The following is a 20737-nucleotide window of genomic DNA, read 5'->3' on the forward strand; positions in this document are numbered from 1 at the left end:
ACCCAGGAGCCCGCTGGCTTTCTTTATCAAGTAAAAGGAGCTGCAGGTGTAGAGAAAAGAGGCTGAATCAAATCTAGCTAGCCCACCTCCTGAGGGAGCCTGTACCAGCAACCATGTAAACAAAGAGAGACAATGAAATATAGAAAATGTCATATGTCTCATCTACAATCATGTTTTGAACAACCTCAAGTAGTGGTAAACAATCTTTGGAGTAAATAAACTTGTAAAAATAGCTAAAAGGTGACCCAAAGTCAAGTATGATGAATACAGTCAGTGATTAAGCTAAGCTATTTTCTCATCAAAAAAATTAAAAGGTTGTGACAAAGAAGTGCTATTAATTTCTTCTTCTATGACATAAAAGGTGATTCTAAAGTTAGCACTAATGGGAGTTTCCAAAAAGTTCTGAACAAAGCGCAGCACTTTTGGACTATCAGTACAATTTTGCACTGTAACAGTCCTAAAGTACAGTGTTTGTTTTTAAAATCAGCCCCAAATATAACAGATGTGCCACTCTGGTGTGGGAGGCTGTGCATGTGTGGGGGCAGAGGGTATACGGCAACTCTCTGGACTTCCTGCTCAATTGTTTGTAAACCTAAAACTTCTTTAAAAAATCAAGTCTATTTTTTAAAAGTCACCTTAAATACATGGGGTGCAGGTATTATAAGTCTGAAGTCAAATTATAAGCACAAGCAAAGTTCCTTGAATTCTATCTTCTGGTTTGAGTTTCTTCTTATTCATCTGATGCTTTTATCTATGAAGGCCCTCAAAAACTAAAGCTGAAATATGGCTCAGAGGCACTCTGAGTTAAGAATAAGATTTATCAAGACTTATCTTGATAAATTTATCAAGTTAATAATTTATTAAGTTAAGAACAAATTTAAAAGTGCCTTAGAGACATCTGGGTGGCTCAGTCAGTTAAGCATACTCCAACTCTTGAGTTTGGTTCAAGTCATGATCTCAGGGTCATGGGACTGAGCCCGACATCGGGCTTCGTGCTCAGCAAGGAGTCTGCTTGGGATTTTCTTCTTCTCCCTCTAACCCTCCCCTACCCATGCACATGTGAGCACTCTCTATTCTCAATTAAATTTTAAAAATCTTCGGGACGCCTGGGTGGCTCAGTTGGTTAAGCAGCTGTCTTCGGCTCAGGTCATGATCCCAGCGTCCTGGGATCGAGTCCCACATCGGGCTCCTTGCTCTGCAGGGAGCCTGCTTCTCCCTCTGACTCTGCCTGCCACTCTGTCTGCTTGTGCTCGCGCTCGCTCTAACTCTCTCTCTGACAAATAAATAAATAAAAATAAAATCTTAAAAAATTTTTTTTCAAAATCTTCAAGAAAAAAAAGTGCCTTAGCTTATGATTCCCTGGCTCATTCCACAGTAGAAACAGTCCTTTGTTTTTTGGTGTGTGCGTACAGTTGATACACAATGTTACACTAGTTTCAGGTATATAACATAGTGATTCAACATATCTATGTATTATGCTATGCTCCCACCATTTGATTCATTTAAACAGTCATGGTGAAGCTTCATGACCAAAATCACTTACAGGCAAATAGAAATATGAATTTCTACTACTCGTACTTTAACTGTTAAGGCAGCACATAGTGAATATAACATGTGATTGCTTTATTCTTACTATTCATTCATCCATGCATTCCACATTATGTACCAGAACACAGGGATAAGGAAGACAGCCAAATCTGTTCTCACAGAGCTTACAATCTAGTAGAGAAGCCAGCCAATTATATAATGGATTCCCATAAAGTATGATAAGGGCTCACCATGTAGCATGTAGGTTTTCTACCAGTTCTAGTTAAAATAGCAGTTCTCAACTGTTTTTCTGCCATAACCCCCTGAAGGATGATATTTCCAGTGAGGCAACACTTATTTGGACAATAGTCAAGGTTATGTTCTGTTATCATCAAGGCTACTAGTTTCATTCTTTTTCTTCACATCAGAAAAGTATATTGGAATCTGAGTGAATGGGAATAATACATATAGATAAAATTCAATTAACTTGGATGTAAATAAAAATAGCTTGAAAGCACATCATTCTTAAACTGACCTTGCTCTGAACTTCAAAATGGATCATGCACACTTATCTTAGAACATTTAAACACGGAACATCCAACTAGCTCCCGTGTTAGTTGTTTGATACTTTAAAGAACTGCTTTTGAAATACACTGATTTGAGAAAAAATATTTACAGTAAGGACAGGAAAGGGAGTATTTTCTTTAGGTGACACACAATATCGCATTAGTTTTAGACATACATAGTGATTCAAAAAGTCTATGCATAATGCTGAGCTCACTCACTACAGTGTAGCCCCCACCTGTCACCACACAATGCTATTACAGCACCACAGGACTGTGTTCCTTATGCTGTATCTTTTATTCCCATAACTGATTCACTCCATAACTGGAAGTCTGTACCTCCCACTCCCCCTTACCTACTTGGCCCAACCCCTACACCCTCCTTCCCCTCTGGCAACCATCAGTTTGTTCCCTGTATATATAGGTCTGATTCCATACAAGTAGAAACGATCTTGAAGGTCAACACCAAATGGAAAATACAAGGGAAAAAGTAAATCATTTCATGCATGAAAAGTTGAATCTTCACATATGACACAACTAGTACAAAGCCCACCAACTAAAGGTTATGCAAATTTTTGAATTTTTACTTTATAAGGGAAGCCTTGAGATGCACATTCAAAATCTATGGACTCACATTTCACTCAATGCTCTTATTTCCTTCATTTATTTACTTAATTTAAAATACACAAATATACTATCCCATAGGTACCAGGTGCAGTTTTTCATACTACACAAATATGAACTCATTTAAGCATCAGAGAAACCTTATGAGTAGATGCTATTTTTTTTTTAATGTTTAATTTTTTTATAAACATGTAATATATTTTTATCCCCCGGGGTACAGGTCTGTGAACCGCCAGGTTTACACACTTCACAGCACTCACCATAGCACATACCCTCCCCAATGTCCATAACCCCACCACCCTTCTCCTAAACCCCCTTCCTCCGTAGATGCTATTTTTAACCACACCTCACAGAGGAGGAACCTGAGACAGAGGTTAGGCAGCAGATCAAAAGCAAATTAAAAAGTAAGAAACCAAATAATGTTAAGAGGCAGTTATATGGCTTGAGGAAGATTACCTCTTTTTGAGAAGAGACTAACAATAATAAAAAAAATTGTAGAAGAGCCCAGTATTTAGAGGACCATTTAAAATTATACTTATGAACAGCCCTGAGAGCATTAATACATTCCTTCAAAAGTAACAGGTAGTTTTATGGCCCTTTTGTCAGTCATTCATCAGTAATTATCTAGGGATTACCCAACTGTCCAAGGAAAGACCAAATTATGTTATCTCCCTGAAGAAGACAGGGAAGTTAGAAACATTTTAGGAAACACTCCCATCAAAAAAATTATAGAATTTAAAGGCAGAGCTTAAAATTTACATAGTTTAAAGTTCACTTATCTAGGAAGTTTACCTATGTGCAAATTTCAAAACCTCAACAATGCTGGACAAATGACGACTTTTAAATTGAGAAAAGCTAAGTTTCTTACTTAGTATAACTACAGTTTAATGTCTATAAGAAGAAGTTATGTCATTTGAATTTAAACACCTCTACTATGTTTCTGCAGAGTATTCTAAGTCTATAGCATAGTTTACATAGGTTTCATTTCACTCTATTTGATAACAAATACTTTATTTAAAAATGCTTTTCTTACTGGATTTGCCGCATTCTGTTTCCAAAGGTGCAATGCTCCATGGAAAGCATGAGCAATGATCATGGAACCATCTTCATTGAATTGGCAATCATAAAATCCCAGAGTATTTCCACCTACTTCCCCTACTCGAACCTATGCAATAATAGAAAATAATGAGTAATCAATATTCCACACTTCTCACAGTCCAGAGATTATTACGTTCCATGTAACAATCTATGTTAACATCAGCAGCTCCAGGAACATAGACTTGGGGGTTAAATATTGTTTACCAAACCCAACATCCTGTTCCTTAAATGGTCACCTTTTTTAAGATTTTATTTATTTGACAGAGAGAGAGCACAAGTAAGCAGAGCGGCAGGCAGAAGGGAAAAGAGAAGTAGGCTCTCTGCTAAGCAGGGAGCCTGATGCAGGGCTTGATCCTAGGACCCTGGAATCATGACCTGAGCCAAAGGCAGCCACTTAACCAACTGAGCCACCAAGGCGCCCCACATTTTTTTTTTTAAAGATTTTATTTATTTATTTGACAGAGAGAGATCATGAGTAGGCAGAGAGGCAGGTAGAGAGAGGGAGGAAGCAGGCTCCCTGCTGAGCAGAGAGCCTGATTCAGGGCTCGATCCCAGGACCCTGAGATCATGACCTAAACTGAAGGAAGAGGCTTTAACCCACTGAGACCCCAGGTACCCCAAAGAGTCACATTTTTACCTGTTCTAGCCAAACTCCTGACTCTTCATCTGGAGCCCAGAGAATCATGGTTTTATCCATTGAGGCAGACAACAATCTCATTGGCTGCTGAAGAACACCATCTGAAGAATAAAAGCTAATGCCTTTAAAATGACCAACAAGCATTTTGTTTGTAGATTACCAGAAAAACACGACATGGGTTACCACAAGAACATTCATGTGCAGCATTACACTAGCAAAATTTTTAGAGATACTGACAGAAGTCTACCATCAGAAGAACAGATGACTGAGTTGTGGTATATTTAGACAAAGGAATATTATACTTCAATAAAAATAAATTAGAGCTACACAAATCATTACGGATACAGATCCAAAACATGTTAAGATAAAAGGGCAAGTTATAAGAGAATACATATTGATATCAAGTTTTAACAGCTGTAAAGCAATACTGTTTGTGGCTACATAGAACGTGTAGCAGAAGTATAAAAACGCTCATGGGAATGATGTGGAGTGAATTCAGTCCTGCAGTTGCCCTAAGGAAAGAATGGAGGGGAAAGGGTTCAGGAAAGAATACACAGGGGTCCCTCAATACCAATGATATCTTTTTTTTTTTTTAAACTGCAACAAATATGGCATATCAGTAACAGATGATGGTGATTACCTGAGTATTCATTATTGACATTTTCTATTCTTGCCATAGGGAAGGGGCTAGGGGAAGAATGTGAGGCTTGTGCTTTGTTCAGCTCCACATTTTGCAGCACCAGCTTTAGCATCCAACCATCCCTCCATAAACGGAGATTTGAGGGCAAAAGAAAGTGGAAGAAAGTCTTGTTTTTTCATAAATATTCTATCTCAGTATTACAGCACCTTCTATTTCCATGGGGGCAAAGGTTCCAGTGAAGTTGAAGTTGACTTAAAAGTCAATTTCTCTTAAATCCCATAATAACTAGATGAAAACTAATTCTAAAGAGAGTTAAAAAGGCTGTGGTGGTTTCAGTATCACAGCATCAATCACACTTTTCCCACTCAGCAGTAAATGTTTCAATGGAGTTGAGTGCCCAGCAGAACATGTCCAGCAGCTGCATATCATACTCTGCCAACTTAAAAATGTCTTATATTTGAGATTTTTACTTATTTTTAACTGTTTTTTTTTTTTAAGATTTTAAGTAAACTCTACACTCAACATGCGGCCCAAATTTATAACCCTAAGATCAAGAGTTCCATGCTCTACTGGCTCAACCAGCCAGATACCCCTATTTGAGATTTTTAATCAAACTAAAAAAGAAACAAACCCTCTACTTCATTTGGTCAGCTTACAATTCTATACATGAAATTTAGGTGAAACGAGGAATACGGTTTCTTTTTTTCATACCTTTGTGGAAGGAAGGCTGCCAATGAACTGCATTTACCCAGTTTTCATGACCAGCCAGCACAGTCTCCAGAGTAACTGCAAATGCTATTTTAATGCCTATAACAAAAACAATGACACATTCTTTTCTCAAAGCCCTCTGAAAAAGAATTTCCATAACCAAGGTGTACAATTACATATCCCCCTTCAAAAATCAGAACATGATTTAGATTCTATGAAAGAGTGCATTCAACAAAAAAACAACTTCCATTAATTTAATCCACTGTTGAAAATTATGGAGAAAAAAGTTCTAAAGATATATAAATTTTTCTCTAGTCATAAATACATGTTAATGAATGTGTTCAATTTTAAAGTTTTATGGAACAGCTACTGTTATAGTCCAATTAAAAAGCAAAACCAAGGGGCACCTGGGCCGCTCAGTGGGTTAAGCCTCTGCCTTCAGCTCAGGTCATGGTCTAGGGTCCTGGGATTGAGCCCCGCTCACTGAGGGCTAACTTTATAATTTAGGTGAACACTCAAAAGTATTTCCTTCAAATACAACATTCCAGTAGAATCTACCACACAGGGGTACTGCTGATTCCAGACAGTAAGAAAACCAGAATTATATATACCACTCCAATTTAGTACTTGGGCTTGTGTCTCATTCAGTAAAGGTATGGATAAATCTCTTTATTCCTTTAGTTCTTCCGATGCTAAAACTGCAAATTTGGCACCACTGTATAAATTAATTTGCTGAGAAAACATTAAACATTTTTCAGTAATTTTTAAAAATCTTACTGATATGGTTAGAAAAAGTAAGTGGATGAAAAATAACTTATCCTCAAATTTAAAAAATGCATAGTATAAGTTTCAGGTATGGATTGAATACTTTTTTTTTTTTAAGATTTTATTTATTTATTTGACAGACAAAGATCACAAATAGGCAGAGAGGCAGACAGAGAGAGAGGAGGAAAGCAGGCTCCCCGCTGAGCAGAGAGCCCGATGTGGGGCTGGATACCAGGACCCTGGGATCATGACCTGAGCTGAAGGCAGAGGCTTTAACCTACTGAGCTACCCAGGCGCCCCAAGATTGGATATTTCTGAAAAACTAACTTCCGCACAGGTATACAGCAAAACAGATAAATAAATGAGCTAGGAAGCTGTTACACCAAATATTTTCATTATTACTTACTTTCATTTTCTATTGTAAAAGTATTCTCCTTCAGTTTTATATTATCATCATCTTGAATTTCTAAAGATGTTGATTTTATATACAGTCTCCATATTCGTATCAGGCAATCTTGTGAACAGCTTGCTAGGAAAAGATCTCTACCTAATAAAACAACAAATGTTATCATTTTTCGAACATTATATTCTTAAACTTAGGTATAAGACTTTCTACTCTACACTATGCTGATTTCTAGATTTCCTAAAAAAATAAATGAGACTTTGCTTCCCTACCCTTCATTCATTTGACCTACATTCTTTTTTACTAGCACTGGCAAACACACATATAATGCTAATAAATGGTTACAATGTATAACATTCTTATACACAGTCCACAAAATTCTACAAAGAACTCAAGAACATCTTTATGTGTAATAGTCAGCTAGTGTCCTCTTCAAAACATCAACCAGTTTCATCCTCTATCTCTCCAATTAATAGTTAACAAAGAGGTAAGTATCCTCTTTTCAAATAGGGACAATAGAAAAATGTTATAGACAAAGAAAACGTAACACAAAAGAAGGTGCCTTCCTGAAGTTCCACACACTTGCCCCATTATGTACTTCAGCAAGATTTCATACTGACCGAAGGTTGCCCACTCCACGCCTCTTATCCAATCCTCATGTCCACAGAGAAAAAGCACTTTCTGAAACTAGTAAGATAACAAAAATCATTGGGCTTAATGGAAGAATTTAATATTTTCATGTATATCAGTGATTTCATTAGGTCACAGTCAGTCCTAACGCACTGTTTGTTTTAAATTGGGAACACTCATGGGGCGCCTAGGTGGCTCAGTGGGTTAAAGCCTCTGCCTTCGGCTCAGGTCATGATCCCAGGGTCCTGGGATGGAGCCCTGCGTCCTGCTCTCTGCTCAGCGGGGAGCCTGCTTCCTCCTCCTCTCTCTCTCTGCCTGCCTCTCTGCCTACTTGTGATCTCTGTCAAATAAAAATAAATAAATAAATAAAAAATAAAATCTTTAAATTGGGAACACTGATCAGACAGAAGATAGAGCTCTCATTTGGAAATAAAAATCTTATAATCATCTAACTCATCTGAGTAGTTATACAGTATCTACAGACCTTAAATAAATTGTTTACAGGATAAAATAACATGTGCTGTTCTATAGAAACAGTTGGGTGGTTGGATATTCACAACCATTTTAAACTTTCTTATAGGATGCAAAGAAATAAGTATCTCCATTATTAATAAAAAAGCCTAAAGTTAAACTGTATCTTTTCTGGAACTTCCCTCCTGTCATTTAATCACTCAAGATGTAGGCAAAGCTCAGAATGACAAATAAACACTACCAGGGGAATTTCACCATAGATACACTTCATTTAAAATTTACAAAAAAATAAAAAACAAAAAACAAAAAACAATCCACTACCTAAATATATTCCTCCTGTCTTTCCCCCACCCGAAGACCTGTTTCCCACCTAACAACTCTGGACCAGGTGGCCAAGACTGCACTTAGCTGGTGTTCAAGCGAAGTGAAAAACTGTCTAAGAGAGGACTGTCAAAAAATGATTCTCACTGGATTACTTTGGTTTAGATTAGAACATTCCTTAAAATTCCACAATCCGGAAAGAGTCTATATTAAGATATGTAATTAAGTAGAACATAATTCTAGTGTTTTAATTAAATCATTAAATTACCTGGTCATCTCTTTGAACGAATAAGTGAATTTTGCAGTCATCATCGCCACATGCTAATATTGGTACTGAAAGGATAAAAAGAGGCATTACTGTAAATATTCCATCACAAGTTACCATTATCACCAATGCTGGATTATAAGCACTGGGTAAAGAATCCAGGCCTCTATTTTCCACACCCTGAACAATACACTAAAGTGCTCAATAAACGTCTATAGGAATAAAATGAACACTCCAAAGAATGACAGGGAATCCTCTCTTCCATTCTGTGTCATTTATGATAGAAATAGTGGTGAAAAGAGAAACACAAAAAGCATTTCACCAAGACTAATCCAGAAAGTTGTAAACCCAAAAAAGAAAATGTAGGAGCTGAGTCCAACATCATGGCTACTGCACAACGATTTAAAGCCATGTCTGTCACTTCAAGTATCTTACATTTTGTTTGAGAATTCAACAGTAAAACCAAATTCATGAAGTAGAAAACAAAGTAAAAGGGCATGCAAGTATTGCACACCTGAAAGTTCCTAAGAGAGTAGATATTAAAAGTTCTCATTACAAGGAAAAAAAATCTGTAATTGTGTATGCTCTGGACATTAACCAGACTTACTATGGTGATCACTTCTTAATATATACAAATGTCAAATCATGATGCTATACAGTTAAAACTAACATGTCATTTATACCTCAATTTCAAAAAAAAAAAAAAAGGCAGGTAAATATGTAGTTAAAATTCTATGAAAGATGAGGCTATAAAAAATTCACATTACCAAAGGACAGCAGATAAAATAAGGACTTTTTCTAAGTAAATATAACTACAAGTGTGTTTTTTAAAGATTTTCTCGTTTTAAATCAAGTAAAAATTAAAACTCCAGTCACATGGCCTCAATGTAGATGGGAAAAAAACTAAACTCTCTGTTATAAAGCCAGAATATATGAGGTCCTCCTACCGGGGAGCCCTCCCACAAAACAGGACCATCACATGAAATAGTGGAGTGGCAGTTACTGCTGCAGAGGGCATCAGAAGCTGGTGGCTTCCAGGCCTGCCCTTCTCCACCAGATATGTACTTCAGGTGACTGAGGTGGCAAAGATGGACCAACTCACATTGGCCATCAACTCTGTGGAGGATAATCAGAAGTACAGACAGATGGGTTTCAAAACAAAAGGGATATTTTTCTGTTGGGAAATTTTAAGTGGTTTTGGGCAAATGGTCATTATGGAGGATGTGAAGAGGCTCTCATATTCACAGAAATGTTCAAAGGGTCCATCTTCAGTATTTTTCAACTTATCCTAGACCTTCACCTTCAAAGGGTTAATTTCCCCAAATCAGATCTACAGATGTTGATAATATATTTGATAAATAGCAGTATCAATCCCACATCCATATTAAGTCACTTAAGTTTTCAACAGCTATCAAAATCCTTCACAGCTTCCCTTAATTTTATGTTCTATACAAAGATCATCAGAGTACTGAAAACAGAAGTACAATTCTGGTGAGCTCAGCCTACCATACAGAGTAGTCGAATCATTATGCTGTACACCCAAAACTAATGTTAACATTCTGTCACCTATATTTCAATTTTTTTTTTTTTACTTTTTTAAAGATTTATTTATTTTAAACAAAGTGCACAAGTGGGGGATGGGGGAAAGGGGGGAAGGAAGCAGACTCCCCGCCAGGCAGGGAGTCCCTGCGGCCTCGAACTCACGACTCTGATCTTGTGACCTGAGCTGAAACCAAGAGTTGGACGCTCAACCAAATGAGCCACCCGGATGCCCCTGCATTTTAATTTTAGGAATCATTTTGACTGAGCAACCTAGATGGGTACAAAAACACTTATCACAGCAGGTTGTTTGCTCTTCCACTGCTGCGAGTAGGGCGGCCTCCGAAACTCAAAAATCACGACGGTCTGGGGGACACAATCTCGCTCGCGGGAAGAGCTCTTAGAAAGATGTCGCAGGTATGAAATAAGACTGAGCCACCGCAGGAGCGCAGCCCTTTGGACTCCCTGCAGTCTCTGTAGCATTCGCTCATATCCTGGAAGCGTGCGCAGGGAGGCCACCAAGAGGGTTTAGGAATGCAGCTATATTTCAATTTTTTAAGAAGTATATTATCCACATTTCAACTTGTTTCATGAAAACGTTCAGATATGAAATTAAGACCTAATGTTTCTTTCAGGTTCTGGTTGTATGGAGATATAAAAATCTATTGCTGTTTTAATGTATACTTAGCAGAATACTCACCATCAGTATTAGGCAAGTAAGATAAGCAGAGAGCCAGAGTGAATCCATTTCCAAAGTTCAAGGTCTGAACACACGTTACTAAGAAATAATAAAAACACCATGAACAATTAACTGTGAGCTTATCCACCGAGAAAGGTTGGGTAGCATCATCACAGCCCTAGGTGGAGGAAGATGAAAAAGGTCAATTCTGAGCCCCCAGTGACCATGGGAATATAAATGATTAACAACATTACAAAGAACAAAATGACTTAAAACACTGAAAAAATGGTATTTATGTTCTTCCATCACTCGACAATTACTATTTCATCTGGATTATATTATCTCTCAACCTACCCTCTGAACCCTTTTTAGACCAGACTCGAACAGTAGAATCAGAAGCTGCAGAAACAATCAGTGTATGTAGTTCAACATCTGATGCCCTCCTCTGGTGAAGAGCGTGCACTGCATACACAGCTCCTTCGTGGCCTTGGAGATGGACTGCTTTTAAAAGCTACATCAGAAAAAATTAACAAAAACATGGGTGATAAAAAAGGAATTAATAGTTCCATCTTTATTTAACTAAAATCACAGAATTAAAGGTACAGTTAAAAAGCCTGACCCAGAAATACATCCTTTCAAGTTGAAGACAATGTAAACTACAGAGAAGGTGATCTGAACACAGTATGGACAGATGAACGTGCACAGCCCTTGAAACAGCAATTTCCTATCTAAGAATCTACTGTGAGATGGGGCGCCGGGGTGGCTCAGTGGGTTAAAGCCTCTGCCTTTGGCTTGGGTCGTGATCCCAGGACCCTGGGATCGAGTCCCACATTGGGCTCTCTGCTCAGTAGGGAGCCTGCTTCCCTCTCTCTCTCTGCTGCCTCTCTGCCTACTTGTGATCTCTGCCAAATAAATAAACAAACAAACAAATAAATAAATAAATCTACTGTGAGATGCTAACCACACTAGTGTAACTAATAAAAGACAAATGCAGAAAGGCATTCATCACAAGTTCCTTATAACAGTAAAAAACTGCAATTAACCTAAAATTCCTAAAAGTAAAAATTCCTACTGTAGACAATAAAAAAGGTAACATGGAAAGACAACCACAACACTGACATTCTTGAAGACTACAGCCAGCTTTGTGGAATGTTCCTTCTTTTGGATTCATGTGATATTTCCTCAAGATTAGATTCTGGATATACATTTTGACCTCATTACTATCCATGTGCATCATGTCAGGAAGCACCTGATCATCACTCTCTCCCAATTTCAGCGTTGTTAACCTTGGTACCCTAGTAGAAGTAGCGTCTGCCAGGTTTTTTCACTGTGAAGTTAAATTTTTTGTGATACTATGTAAGATTTTATTTTGGAACTGGGTAAATATTCTATTCTCCAACAAACTTTTACCAAGTACTTCTAGCATACATTCATGATACTTGCCTGAATCAAGAATCACTAGAAAATGAAAAAAAAAAAAAAAAATGGCAAGCAGAACGAGGAAATCCCGTTTATCAAGCCTACCTGCCTGCCATGTAAAATCATTCCCTATCATTTCTGCTATTTTAAATATACTTTTCAGAGTTTGCAATGTGTGAGATTCCACCACGTCCTCTGAGAAGTGTCTTCTATAATTTGCCATCTATAGAAACAGAGGGGTCCCTTAAATGCATGCTGAGTTGTTCTCACAATTTAAGCAAAACTCTGCCACTCAAGATGATTAACAGCTATGTATTAGGATCTGTACACTAATTTTTTGTAATCATTGACCTTTGGCTCGAGAAATCATTTTTAAAAACTCAAGTACAGTATAATCTCTCTTATGTATAATTACACACAAAATAGAGAGAGCTAGAGCTAGTTCACTAGAATGTTAACTCTGTTTTGTACTTAGTTTTCCTTCTCTACACTATGCTGTACTTAAACTTTTTTCATGAGTCTCTATCATTACTCCCTAAAAAATCAAATCTATTGAAAGTACTTACTTTACATTTTTAAGCAAGGTTGTGTATCAATTATCAGAGAATTTTAAAAACTTAAATAAAAGAAACCTCTCAAGTTCACCAGCTTGTTAAAAAACACTGCTCAATTGTCAGAGACTCAAACCTCTCATTATACCAGCTTAGAATTATTTTTTTATCAGACGTCAAGGGGTGCTGAACTCCTGTGTACATGGAAATGCATATGGAAAGGAAAACGGTAAGCCTCTAAGGTTTCCATGTGTGGACCCTTCCCCTAAATTCTCTTATTCCCTTCATCCCCCTTTTATGCCTTTTAGTCTCCTGCTGTCCTCTTCCCTGTCTGGACTCACATTCTCTTTAGGCCTCTCTCTAAATTTGCTGTCTGCCCTAAGATACTTGCTCAGCCTACACTCCTCTCTATTGACAGAAGCGGGAGGCAACACTGAGGAAAGAGTTTTGCAAGTATCACCTCAAAATCTCAAGAACAAGTGCTCAAATCATTCCCTGAATTCCTCTGCCAAGATCAGTCTAAACAGGAGTTAGGTTTGCTACATTCCTCTTTGCTCTTACTCAAGTCTAGGTGATTCCAAAATCCCCACCTCCGCATCTGCCCTCTCCTTCTGAGGAGAAGTCTGGATGCCTGGCCAGCAATTCAAATGGCATGTCAAGAAGTAAATTCCCCATCTTCCTTCCTACTTCCCTATTTTTCTTTGTAGAAGCACCTTTCTCCCAGAGCCTGAAAACAGAATCCCACCATTTTTAATTACTCACTCCCGTAACACCAGCTCCCACTCCTTTGATAAAGTCAATGTCAAAATCATCTTCCCTTCAAAATCAAACCCCACACTGCTTTCTTCCTAATTTTTCCTACTCTAATTTGGCACACTGCTGTCAGATTAATCTTTTGACGCTCATTTTCCTCTGCTTAGAAATCATCAATGACTTCCAAATGACTGCAAATAAAGAACAAACTCTTAAAGTGGATATTCACATTGCCACACAATCTTCTCCTACTGTACTGTAGTATTACCGCCTAGGAACACTTCTAAAACTATGTTGTTCAGAGTTACAAGGAATGTTAAGCGATTTAAAAGGAAAAAAAAAAAACTTCAAACTTGAAAGGATTTTGGGAAATGCCTGTTAAATGAAGATATGTTCATCCACGTCACAACTCTGCAGGGATTTCACTATACTTCTGGTGCACTGGGACTCTCTAAAGAAGGTATAGGATATATACCTTATGTATATATACCTATGTTAGTTCCCAACCATGATTGCACATAGATTCCTTTTCTCATGTGACTTCTTGAAAGATGAATAACTTTCTGAGCAAACTAGAAAACCCTGCCCTTAAGACATCTTAGACTTTGGTTAAGACTGGATACTGATGAGCAGGTGGCCTCCTATACCACCTGAGCTTTTTTATGCATGCCATTTTTCCTACCAGGAATCTGCACCCCTTAAATTCCTCCTAAGGAAACCATCCCACGCTTTAAGACCCAACTCAACCAGCTCTTAAAACTCTACTGAACTCACAGCACCATGGTCGTGGTAGAGCAAGTTAGAGCACATATCTATGGAGCTACCTTTATACTTTAGCTATTCAAGTACATTTTGCCATCAAAACTACATACATGAATCATAAACAGTATTCTGACTCCTCTTTATCTTCTGCATGACAGATGTTTAAATGCCTAAAATGCTTTAATCTTTGCTTACAACTAGAAACAACCCAGTGTCCATCAATAGAGATCCATCCACACTCAGTGGTGCATATTATAACATTACTTAGAATTATGTAAATCTATGCCCACATGGTAACAACTGTCCTATGAACACAGGCAGTGTTAACTTTTGCTGTCACTGAGAACAGAACAAACAGCCCCTTTAGGTGCAGTTTGAAAACTACTACTAAGTGACGGGAAATTCACAGAAATGAGTGACAGCATATGAATACGGGAGCAAATGTTAGAGGAGAGGGTACAGGGCATGTGAAGTATAGATGTAAGATCTTGACTAATGGTAAGAATGAAGCAACTTCATAAAAGAACATAACAGATATGAGGAAAAGAGCTGAAAATGAAAGCAGATATAAGTTAATTCTTACAACTATAAACATGTCCACCCACCTGATTATTCTCGATTTCCCAGTGAATCACTTGATTATCAGATCCTCCAGAAACTAATTCGGTAGAAGAAGCTGGAAAAAATTACATTTCCATGAATATTTTTATTTTTTTCCCAGCGGTTTTGAGAACTTGCAAAGCTACAGAAAAGATATGAGAACTCAAAACGATATTAAAAAACCTCATATACCCCTTATCTAGACTCACCAACTGTTAACATTTTGCCATGTTTAGTTAATATCTCACTTTATATATGTATATGCATAGACGTCTTTGTTTATGGCAAACCATTTAAAAATAAGCTGCAGACCTTAGGACCTCTCACTCTTAAACGCTTTTTATCATACATCTCCTAAGAATTGGAACATTCCCCTATATTACAATTATTGTATTCAACAATTTTAATTGTTGACACAGTATCATTAATGTAAAATACAGTCCATATTAAAATTGCCCCAAATTGTCCCAGTAATGCCCTATATACCTTTTTAAAATTCTGAATCTAAGGACCACACATCGCACATTGTTTCTTCTGGCCTATGTTCTAGATACTTAGGGGAAGGAGGTGGAGATTGTTTAAAGGACATTAGACCTATAGTCAGAAGTCCCAGATTCATGTCCTAACCCTAGTGCCAGACAGCTGTAATATTGGGCTTTAACATCTTCATACATCACAGAAATTAAGCCATTTAATTACATGATTTTGGAAATTACTATAAGGTACATAAAAATAATGTGTTAAAATTCAAACATTTTAAAAATAAGAAATAGTGTTTGTTTGTTTGTTTGTTAAGTAGGTTCCACACCCAACATGGGGCTTGAACTCATGACCCTGGGATCAAGAGTCACATGCTCTACTGACTGAGCCAACCAGGCATTCCTGAAAATACAAAATGGTATTATTAAAATTTTATAATTAGATTAGAAAAACATCTTAATTATCTGGTGACAGAGCCCTAATTTTAGAGGAAAGCAAACATAGTCGTTATAGATTACAGTGAAACACAAGCAATTCATTTTATGCAACCTCACTTTCAAAGGGAAGATAAAATATATAAGCCCAAATTAATATTTTATAATAAATCCCTATACAGAAATTCAAGTTGTCTTTGAAGTTACCTGATGGCAATTAATAAAATTACAATTGTGCTTTAATATCTATACCAATAGCCACTCTTTCAAATATTTAAAGATTTTTACTGACCTAACATGACTAATCCTGCATTACCAAATGAAATAAGTAGCTTATTAATCTTTTTTTTAATGTCACAGATAAAGTCATGGCAAAGTTTTACTCATTCAGGAAATTTTGCATTTGTGCATGGCTCAGAATGCTCTCAATAAATGTTTACGAAAATGAAAATAAAATTAATTCAGAGTCCATAAGAATACCACAGTAAGTATATGTAAGACATTTGAGGAAATTCTATAGGATATCAGAAGCATCATTTAAAAGTAATATATTAATTAAAAATTCTTGAGTCACAGAATCTTAGAGATAAAAGAGACCTGGAGATAATCTAGTCCAGGAATCGTAATTTTTTTAGTATCAGGATTCCTTTACACTCTTTTTTGAGAACCCCAAAAGCTTTTGTTTATATGGACTATATGTACCAATATCAACCACATTAGAAATTAAGTCAGCAATTTGAAAAATACTTTTTTATTAGTTTACTTAAAAATAATAACGAACCCCATCACATGTTAACATAAATAACATTTGTAGGGGGTGAGGGGGGAATCCCTATTATTTTCCAAAACAAAAAGTTAATGAGAAGAGAGGCACTGTTTCACATTTCCACCAACCTCTTTAACATCTAACTTCATTAGAATACAACTGGATTTTCATATCTGCTTCTGTATTGAATCTGCTGTGGTAGCCACCATATACTTAAGACAGAATGAGAATGAAAACTGTCAATAACCTCTTCTATTATTCTGAAAATAATTTTGACCTCACAGGTGTTGTGAACCTCGAAGGTCACCAGATCAAGTTCAAGCATTTATTTTTCAGGTATTACTAAGGTGTAAACTGGGGTGAACACAGAGACGCTATGTCCTGCCTAAAAAGCATAGCTTGTCTGTGGAAGAAATAGATCTCAAGCCAAATCCTCTGAATCCCAGCCTGAACCCCAGAACAGGCCCTGCTTACAGGCTTTCAGTCAAAAACTGTGGGCAGAGATGCCTGGGTGGCTCAGTTGGTTAAGCAGCTGCCTTCGGCTCAGGTCATGATCCCAGCGTCCTGGGATCGAGTCCCACATCGGGCTCCTTGCTCGGCAGGGAGCCTGCTTCTCCCTCTGCCTCTGTCTGCCTGTGCTTGCTCTCTCCCCCTCTCTCTCTCTGATAAATAAATAAAATCTTTAAAAAAAAAAAAAAAAAAAAAAAACCGTGGGCAATGGAGAGCGTCTAGCCACAGTCAGGGGCTGCCTCTACTCTCATTCCAGGAACCGCTATGTTATCCACAGTTTAGTTCTATAAAGTACAGGTCAGGTATTTCACTGGTCATACCATTTTTGTTCTGCTTTCTGACTGCGTAGTATCAGATAAACTAATGTTAAATTAAGACAAGTGATAAAAGAAAAATGGCTACTTTTACTTTATCAGAAAACAATTGAGGGGGTGCCTGGGTAGCTCAGTGGGTTAAAGCCTCTGCTCAGGTCATGTTCCCAGGGTCCTGGGATCAAACCCCACGTCAGGCTCTCTGCTTGGCGGGGCGCCTGCTTCTTCTTCCCTCTCTCTCTGCCTGCCTCTCTGCCTACTTGTGATCTCTGTCTGTCAAATAAATAATAAAATCTTAAAAAAGAAAAAAATTGAGATCAGCTTTAACAATCAGATTAATACTTACAACCATCTTGTTTACAAATCCACTGTACACAATTAACTCGGGCAGTGTGGCCATTCAGGTTGGTAATAACAACTCTTTTCTTTACGGAAGAAAACATTAGTTAGTAAATTACAATTTATCTGACAAAAGAATTGATAAAAGTGAGATATCAGTGGTTTTGAGGCTATAAAAAGTTCAGGATTACTTCAAACTGAGTCCCGTCTCTTTATTCATAAACTTTAAACCATAGCTTCAACCATCCATTCACCCTAATGTGTGCCTGCCTTTTCTAGCACTCCATGTTTCTTATGTCCTGTGCTCTCAGTGCACTGAGCTCTCTGGTCTTCATGTGCTAGCTCCTACTAACTGCCCCCATCCTTCTCTACAGGAGAGCTTGTCTTGACATCCCCAGGCTAGACAAGGTAACTCTTCCTTGTCTGCCCACAGTTTTCAAGGCCTACTTCTACCATGCTTAAACTGATCTGAGGGCTTTACTGAGAAAAAAAAAAAAGAAAAGAAAAAAAAAAAAAGAAAACCCTCAATAGAGGAATTCATGATTACTGGATTCAAATTCATGACTCAACTTTGCATACCATGGCTGATCTGGTGTTGGGTCCTTCATTAGTGATACAAAGTTACCAGGCCACAACTACTTCCTCAGATAGCAGATCCCTTCAAGGCCTATAACCAAGTTCCCCTTCAAGGCCTATAGCCAAGTTCCCAGCAGCCTCTTGACTGCTTTCAGCAAAATCCCTCCACACTTAGGCTTTCCTTACTCCCCACACTGCTCACGATATTTACTCTGTGATTACAGAGCTTTCCTCTTTAGATCCCCTTTCTCTACAGCCAATAGCACTAACTTCCAATTTACTTACCTGCCAACTGAAATTCTCATGACAAGAAAAAGGTATGCAAGGTAGATGTGCAAAAACTAGTATATCTGACACATAAGTTATTTGAAGTTGTGACGCAATTTACAGTATTTCCCTCTCTCACTACATTAAGAACTCCTTGATGGTCAAGAATTATTACCCATTACCATCACCACCTAGTCCAGGGTTAGCCCATAGAGGGTCCTCAAATATTTGTTGAATGAATATTACTCCAAAACTTTATTTTAGCATCTGACATGCTCTTATTCCTATATTTAATTAAGTGCCCAAATAGCAAATATTTAACAAAGCAAAGTACTTTTTAGGCTCAATATACTTTCTTGGTAAGTTAAAATCCCCTCACATGACCACCAAGTTATTAAAAGTAAAAATGTAATGGAAGACACAGGCACAAATACATTAAATGGCTGTAGAAAGATGGGCTTCTACAGTTGAGTCAGCCCATGGCTAACCAACCTGGTAAAGTTTACCATGGTTTTCCTGCTTTCTCTTGCCAGTTACGAATGCTTGGTAGTAACTAGAAACAGAGATGGAAAACAAGCTCAAGACAAGAAAAATGAGTACAATTATTTCATATATATTTCATATGTAAATTTGAATGTGAAAAGATTATGAAAATTGGATTTTTACTAAAACTAATAAGGCTGTACAAGAAATACAGACAGCTATTCCCTGCACTGCACTTTCATTTCTAGCACTTTATTTTTTTTATTCCGAGACTCTTTTTGAAAAGCAACACTAATTGTACTAGACAATGAGAATGGAGTCCTAACAACTCTGGGAAGAATGCAAAAACTAGGCACTTGAAAAGTGAGATAACTCACCAAGCGAATAATCAACTGACTGGGTGAACTTCAGGGAATGTGTAAGTCCTGCCTTATAACTACTACTTAGGATCCCTAACCCCTTTGCCCTTTACCCCAACAGCGCCTTCCTGAAAATGTCTATTCCCGAAGCCAAAATAAAAGTGGTATTTCTTTGAAACTCAATACAAGCTTATTAAATAAATCTGAAGGAAAATACAGAAACGAGCACCTGTGATCATGGCTTTCATCCACACCTAAACTGCAAATCCTTTAAACCCCAAACTGGTTAGCAGTATGATAGTTCCCACGCAAGGCTTCAGAAAAGGTGGTCTTTCAGGTGGGCTTATGTGGGACTAACAAGCCACTGGCAGGAACTGAAGACCCCGGGCTGTGGCGAAGCGCGAGAAGACGAGGAGTCCCGCGCCCAAGGGAGACTCCTCACCCACCCACCGTCCCCGCCGCTCCGGCGTCTACAGTCCGCCCCGAGCGCACCCAGAGGATTCGGCCCCCACCCCCAACAACACGGAAACGGGCGTCCGGCAACTTCTCTTACCTGAGGGTCATACAGCACCACGGAGCAGGACGTGCCGAAGGCCAAAAGTCCCCCGGACCCGGAGCTCCAGCTCAGGGCTCCCCGCACCCGGTTTGGGCAGCAAAACACGTGAGTTATTTCCAGCAGCGGCGCTACCATGTTGCTGGCTGAGCCACGGGAGAGACCTGGACGCGCACTTCCGCCCTCGGAGCGGAACTACTCCCGCGCTCGCCTCTCCAGCTGGTCTTATCCGCACCGCGTTTCCGAGGCGGCCGAGGGCGGGCCGGAGGCGGCTACGCCCCCGCCCCGCCGGGCCCGCCCCCTCTCCTGGCGCGAGTGGTCCCTCGGTGCTTGAGTGCACCTATCGGCTCTCTTATGGATGGTGGCCCAGCGCAGAAGCACAGCCTCCGTCCCAGGAACGAAGGCCCTACTGGAGTGGCCCAGGACCTTCCACAAAGACCCGAGGCTCGTGTGCTTGTCAGGAACGTCCCGCTGCCCCTCACGGCCAGGGCCCCAGCTAGCGGATGGGGCTGGCCGCGGGGCCTAGAGAGCGCGTCTCGGGCCTCAGAGAGGCGCAGGGCTGCGGAAGGGCTCGAGGAAAGGGCTTCCAGCTTGCCGGTGTCGGGGCTCACAGCCCACTCTGCCCGCGCCTTTGCCCCTCCCGCTCCAGCGAGCCCCGTGGCGCCGGCGAACAGGCGGACACGCGGATCCGCCCGACCGGGACG

The 20737-nt window shown here is 38.9% G+C and overlaps 1 protein-coding gene and 1 non-coding gene across 5 annotated transcripts in view; both read right to left on the reverse strand.

Moving 5' to 3' along the window:
* ELP2 (elongator acetyltransferase complex subunit 2) overlaps nucleotides 1-20325 on the reverse strand; it is a 40640-nt gene extending 20315 nt beyond the window's left edge. For 3 of the 4 annotated variants that reach the window (XM_059140286.1, XM_059140285.1, XM_059140288.1), the window contains exons 1-11: nucleotides 20034-20325; nucleotides 17803-17881; nucleotides 14961-15031; nucleotides 11225-11381; nucleotides 10892-10969; nucleotides 8656-8720; nucleotides 7586-7652; nucleotides 6969-7109; nucleotides 5801-5896; nucleotides 4450-4571; nucleotides 3748-3879 (exon numbers count right to left, since the gene is read on the reverse strand). In XM_059140286.1, coding sequence (XP_058996269.1) covers nucleotides 3748-3879; nucleotides 4450-4571; nucleotides 5801-5896; nucleotides 6969-7109; nucleotides 7586-7652; nucleotides 8656-8720; nucleotides 10892-10969; nucleotides 11225-11381; nucleotides 14961-15031; nucleotides 17803-17881; nucleotides 20034-20171 — 1146 coding nt within the window. In that variant the 5' untranslated portion in view covers nucleotides 20172-20325. The remainder of the gene's footprint in view (nucleotides 1-3747; nucleotides 3880-4449; nucleotides 4572-5800; nucleotides 5897-6968; nucleotides 7110-7585; nucleotides 7653-8655; nucleotides 8721-10891; nucleotides 10970-11224; nucleotides 11382-14960; nucleotides 15032-17802; nucleotides 17882-20033) is intronic. The other variant, XM_059140287.1, reaches the window with a different exon arrangement.
* Nucleotides 10598-10731, reverse strand: LOC131811994 (small nucleolar RNA SNORA14). The gene has a single exon (XR_009346227.1). It is a non-coding gene; the product is annotated as a small nucleolar RNA SNORA14 (small nucleolar RNA).
* Nucleotides 20326-20737: the final 412 nt, after the last annotated feature.

This window comes from Mustela lutreola, chromosome 11, assembly GCF_030435805.1.
Source record: "Mustela lutreola isolate mMusLut2 chromosome 11, mMusLut2.pri, whole genome shotgun sequence".
Taxonomy (NCBI): Eukaryota; Metazoa; Chordata; class Mammalia; order Carnivora; family Mustelidae; genus Mustela; species Mustela lutreola.